The 4,694-nt window shown below is 70.5% G+C and overlaps 1 protein-coding gene across 1 annotated transcript in view; it reads left to right on the top strand.

Annotated features, from left to right (window-relative positions):
- BAHCC1 (BAH domain and coiled-coil containing 1) overlaps positions 1 to 4,694 on the top strand; it is a 61,643-nt gene that overhangs the window by 35,023 nt on the left and 21,926 nt on the right. The window contains exons 5-11 of the mRNA XM_023538657.1: positions 3 to 1,122; positions 1,417 to 1,525; positions 1,862 to 2,070; positions 2,236 to 2,394; positions 2,602 to 2,804; positions 2,949 to 3,285; positions 4,151 to 4,692. Of these exons, the coding sequence (XP_023394425.1) occupies positions 3 to 1,122; positions 1,417 to 1,525; positions 1,862 to 2,070; positions 2,236 to 2,394; positions 2,602 to 2,804; positions 2,949 to 3,285; positions 4,151 to 4,692 (2,679 nt within the window). The remainder of the gene's footprint in view (positions 1 to 2; positions 1,123 to 1,416; positions 1,526 to 1,861; positions 2,071 to 2,235; positions 2,395 to 2,601; positions 2,805 to 2,948; positions 3,286 to 4,150; positions 4,693 to 4,694) is intronic.

The following is a 4,694-nucleotide window of genomic DNA, read 5'->3' as shown; positions in this document are numbered from 1 at the left end:
CGCTGCACACCGGCCCCGACGGGCTCTGCCCGCTGCAGGACAAAGTCCCCCGGGACCTGAAGGCCAGCGGGCCCACCTTCGTGCCTTCCGTGGGACACCTGGCCGACAAGAGCCGCCCCTTCCAGGCGGCCGAGGCCTGTGCCGTGGCCGGTGAGGGCAAAGACCGGCACCCGGAGGGGGTCTTGGCCCCTGAGCACGCCGCACCCTACGGCGTCTCCTACGCCCACCTGAAGGCCGAGGGCAAGGGCGAGCGGAGGCCCGGGGGCTTCGAGGCCGCCCTCAACCCCCGCCTGAAGGGCCTGGAGAGTCTCCGCAGCGTGGGCCCCGAGGGCCCCTTCCCCGGGCTCCCCACAGGCGGGCTGGACAAAAGCAGCTACTTCGACTTGCCCGTCCCCTCCCAGGACTGTGCCCGGCCGAGTCTCCCAGACCCTCTGGGCGGGAAGGTCACCCAGGCCTGCTGCACTTTAGATAAGACTGCCAGCAAGGAGACCCCCACGGGTCCCCCCGGGGCCCAGAAGGTGGCCCGGATCCGGCATCAGCAGCACACGGTGGCCCCTGAGGTGGAGCCCGGGGTCAGCGGGGCCGAGGCCAAGCGCAAGTCCTTGGAGCTGGCGTCTCTGGGCTACGGTGGGCCCCAGCTGCCCCCGTGGAGTGTCCAGTCGGGCCAGGGCGCCCCCATGGCCATCGGTGAGGAGCGCAAGGGGTCCTACCTGGACCCCTTCGGCGGGAGCCTGCAGCAGCCCACGCTCCTGCCGCAGGACCTGCCCGCCCCGGCCGACGAGGTCTCGGCCATGAAGAACCTGCTCCAGTACAGTAAGCAGGCGCTGGTCGTCAGCCAGAAGGCGCCCTTCGTGGGCCTGGGTGGCCTCAAGGCCAGCTGCGCCCAGCAGGACGTGAAGTTCCCAGCCTCCAAGGGCCCGGGCCAGGCCCCCGGCGAGGTGGACAGGCCCGACTGTGCCCGAAGCCGGGAGCACGACCCTCTGCACGGCGACGGAGAGGTCCGGCAGCCGCCCGTGGGCATCGCAGTGGCCTTGGCCCGGCAGAAGGACACGGTGAGCCGGCCAGAGACGGCCTATGGCACCAACACTGGGCGGCAGGGCCGGGCAGCCCCCGCCTTCAAAGGTACAGACCCACCCTGGGGAGGGAGGCATGGGGTGTGCTGCTGACCTGCCCTCGTCCACCCTCCCAAGGCTCCCAGAACCCGGGCCATCCCACCAGACCCTCCCACACCCACCGTCCTGACCAGCCCCACCCAGCGCCCGTGAGCCCGAGCCCTGCCCTCGGCAGACCCTCGAGGCCTGTGGGGCTTCCGGCTCCTGGGCTGCCCTCCAGCTCGAAGTGGGGTCACCGCTCCCTTTAGCCACTGGCTTCCCAGCTGCCCCAACCCTGTCCCTCTGCCATCCCCACCCTGTGCAGCTGGCGGTGGGCCCCGCTCCACCCACGCCCTGAGCCTGGAGGCGGAAGAGGAGAGGGCCCGCCTGTGCGAGGACCGCCTGGGGCTGGCCGGCCGCGAGCTGCTGCTGCAGTAAGACCCGGGCAGCCTTCGGGACGCGGTGCCGCCCGCTCGCGCCTCTGGGCTGGCCCACCCGGGGTGTGGGACAGAGCGGCCAGGGCGCCAAGTCGGGTGGCCTGTCAGGGGCGGGGCTGTGCACCCACCCCGCTCTTGTTCATGCTGGGGTTCCTGTCCATGTTGTGGGGAGCTCTGCTAACACCCCCTCTACCAACGGGGCCTCCGATGCCAAGGCCTGCTGGAGCCTGAGCTCATCCCAAGACCCTGCCTCCCAGGTCGATGGCCACGGTGTGGGCTGGAGCGGATGAGTGGTCGGGTGGCTGTGCTGAGCCCTCCCTCCGTGACATGCAGGGACAACAAGGACCTCGTGGAGTTCCCCCGGATCCACCCGTCGGGCAGCTGCCCTGGCGACCTGGCCCCCCACCTCATGATCGCCGGAGGCTCCTCGCTGCAGAGCGGCCAGCTGGGCACGGAACCAGCCCCCCACCCGCACCCTGCCCACCCCCCCTGGCTGCCCCGCACCCGCAGCCCCTCCCTGTGGATGGGGGGCCATTCCTACGGTCAGTGCTGTGGTCAGTGGGGGGCAAAACAGGGAACCTGGCCGGGCCTGAGGCCGACATCCGCGGCCCAGCGTGGGAGACCTGGGAACAGCAGGGACCCTGTCCGCCTGTGGTCCCTGCTGCCCGCCCCCCAGCACTGCCTGACCACTGCACCCTGCCCCCCAGGCCTCGGGCACCCCGCCCTGCACCAGAACCTGCCCCCCGGCTTCCCCGCCTCGGTGCCCGGCTCCATGCCCTCCGTCTTCCCCCTCGCCCAGGATGCCCCGACTCAGCTCGTCATCCTGCCCTCGGAGCCCGCGCCCCACACCGCCCCCCATGCCCTCGGTAAGGGCGTCCGGGCCAGGCCGCTTGCTCATGGGGGTGTGGGGAGCAGGGCTGAGGGAGGGAGCAGCCCCCGTGGGGCAGGGGCGTCGAGGGAGGTGAGGTGGGTGAGGCGGCGGGCAGGGGCGGAAAGGCCGGCTAGGGTGGTGGGGACGCAGCCAGGCGCCCTGTCTCTGCTGGGGCTGACGGCTGCTCTGGCCCTGCTCGCAGCCGATGTCATGGACCAGGCCTCGCTGTGGCCCCCCGTGTATGGGGGCCGGGGCCCCGCCTCCCACGTGCAGCACCCCGGCCAACTCCCCGTCTACTCACGGTCCCACTTCCTGCGGCAGCAGGAGCTCTACGCCCTGCAGCAGCCACAGCAGCACCCACAGCACGCAGCGCAGCAGCCACCGCAGCGGGCCGCCCCGTTCCAGGTACCCACCCCAGCCACACCCAGCGGGACCCGGGGCCCGGCTTGCTCGCGCCCTCTCTGCTCCAGCCTGGCCTGGCCCAGGAGTCCCCAGCCCTGGTGCCCTGAGTGGGGCCAAGCCTGGCTGAGCCTCTCCCCCATCCGACAGCGGAAGGCCGAGGACCACCACCTGGAGCTGGAGGAGCCCGCCCAGGAGAAGGCCCTGAAGTCCACCCACAAGCCAGTTGCCTTAACCCCCACGGCCAAGGGCGCCCCCTCACCTGCCACCGCAGGCCCCGCCAAGCTGTCACCCTGCTGCCACTCTCCCACCCCGAAGCCCCCCCAAAGCCGCCCCACACCGCCACCGCCGGCGTGTCCTGGCGCCCCGTGCACTTTACCCGTCTGCCCCGCCGGCAGCCCTGGGCCTGGCCCCCAGCTGCCCAGCACCGAGGATGAGAGTGGGGAGGGCCGGCAGGCCGGAGCCGGCCTCAGCGCGTTGGAACCAGGTGAGCGCAGGCAGCACCGGCCTGGCTGTGGCATCTGCAGGCGTGCCCTCACCTACCCGGGCCCCAGGTGGGGACCCGGGGCAGTGTTACCTGTTCCCTGCTCTGTCCTCAGTCCTTCTGGGTGACCCACGCAAGGAGCACTCAGGGTCCTCACCATTCCCTTCCCAGCCCCTGGCAGCGGGGGTGGGACGAGGGTCAGGCCCAGGCAGGCAGCACTGGGGTCCTGTGGATGACAAAGTGCCTGGCCCGCTGGGGACAGTGACAGAGCCTCAGGGCAGGGGATGTCGCGCTTGGCTGTTGGGGGCAGAGATGCCGCCCACCTGGCCCTGAGCGGGCGGGGGGAGGCGGCCTCGGTGCAGGTCCTGGCCGGCCTCGGTCTGCAGCCCGCCCGCCGCCTGCCAGCTCCCCCACGGCTGTTGGATTCTGTCTGAATTAGGCTGAGTGTTTACACTGGAACCTCGTGTGGCGAACATAAAGCCCGCCCCAGTTCCACAATACGGACACCGAGCCAACAGAGGTTTTTTTTTTTTTTTAGGTTTTTTTTTTTTTTTTTTTTTTTGCAGTTAATGGGGCGTAATGCCTCTGACAGGCTGCCGCTCGCTCTGGTTCAGGAAAAGCCCTGATTCGAGTTATCTTGTGTTAAACCACCCCCCTCTGGTTAGCCACACAGCACCGTGCCAGAGGTGGCCCCCAGGGACTCCCACGGACCCCCCAAGGGTACAGCTGCAGCCGTCCTGGCCGGGGAGAGGGGCCTGGCCCTGTGACCTCCCTCCTAGGAGTGGGTCTGAGGGCTTTGAGGCCCCATGTGGGACAGGGCTACCCCTAACCCCAGTCACTCTCTCCTGATGACACCCCTCTTTTGCAGACCTGCCTCCTGGACACATGTGCCCCACGGCCAGCTCGGGCTTCTCCTTGCCCCCCAATGTGCATTCATCTGACCTCTCGGACCCCGAAACTATGCAAACCACCGCCCCCAGGGCCCAGCCTGAGCCAGCGAGAACGTTTCTGCCTGGGCCTCCATGCCCCCGAAGCCCCCGGAGCCTGGAGGAGCCTGGGCTGCCGTCGGGGCCCAGGGAGGCCACCCAGGACATTGCTGCCACCCCCCACCCTGCCGAGCGGGGGCTTCCGAGGGTGGCAGCGGACCGCAGCCCACTGGAGGGGCTACAAGAACTGCGATGCGGGGCCCTCCTGGAGGGAGGGGGCCCCGAGGCCACTGGCCGGGCTAATTCTACTCAGGGAGGGGCCCGGGAGGAGAGGACTAAGGGGGAGGGGAGGGCGGAGGGGGAGCAGGGGCCGCCGCTGGGGGCCGGCCCCCAGGCCCTGGAGCAGCAGGCGGGAAGGCCCTGCTCCCCAGAGAAGGCCGAGCGGGGTGAGCGGCAGGCCCCCGGGGAGGCAGGCGCCGAGGAGGC

Source organism: Pteropus vampyrus, unplaced genomic scaffold, assembly GCF_000151845.1.
Source record: "Pteropus vampyrus isolate Shadow unplaced genomic scaffold, Pvam_2.0 Scaffold227, whole genome shotgun sequence".
Taxonomy (NCBI): Eukaryota; Metazoa; Chordata; class Mammalia; order Chiroptera; family Pteropodidae; genus Pteropus; species Pteropus vampyrus.
Note: the sequence above shows the minus strand (reverse complement) of the source record. Positions and strands in the feature narration are given on the sequence as shown.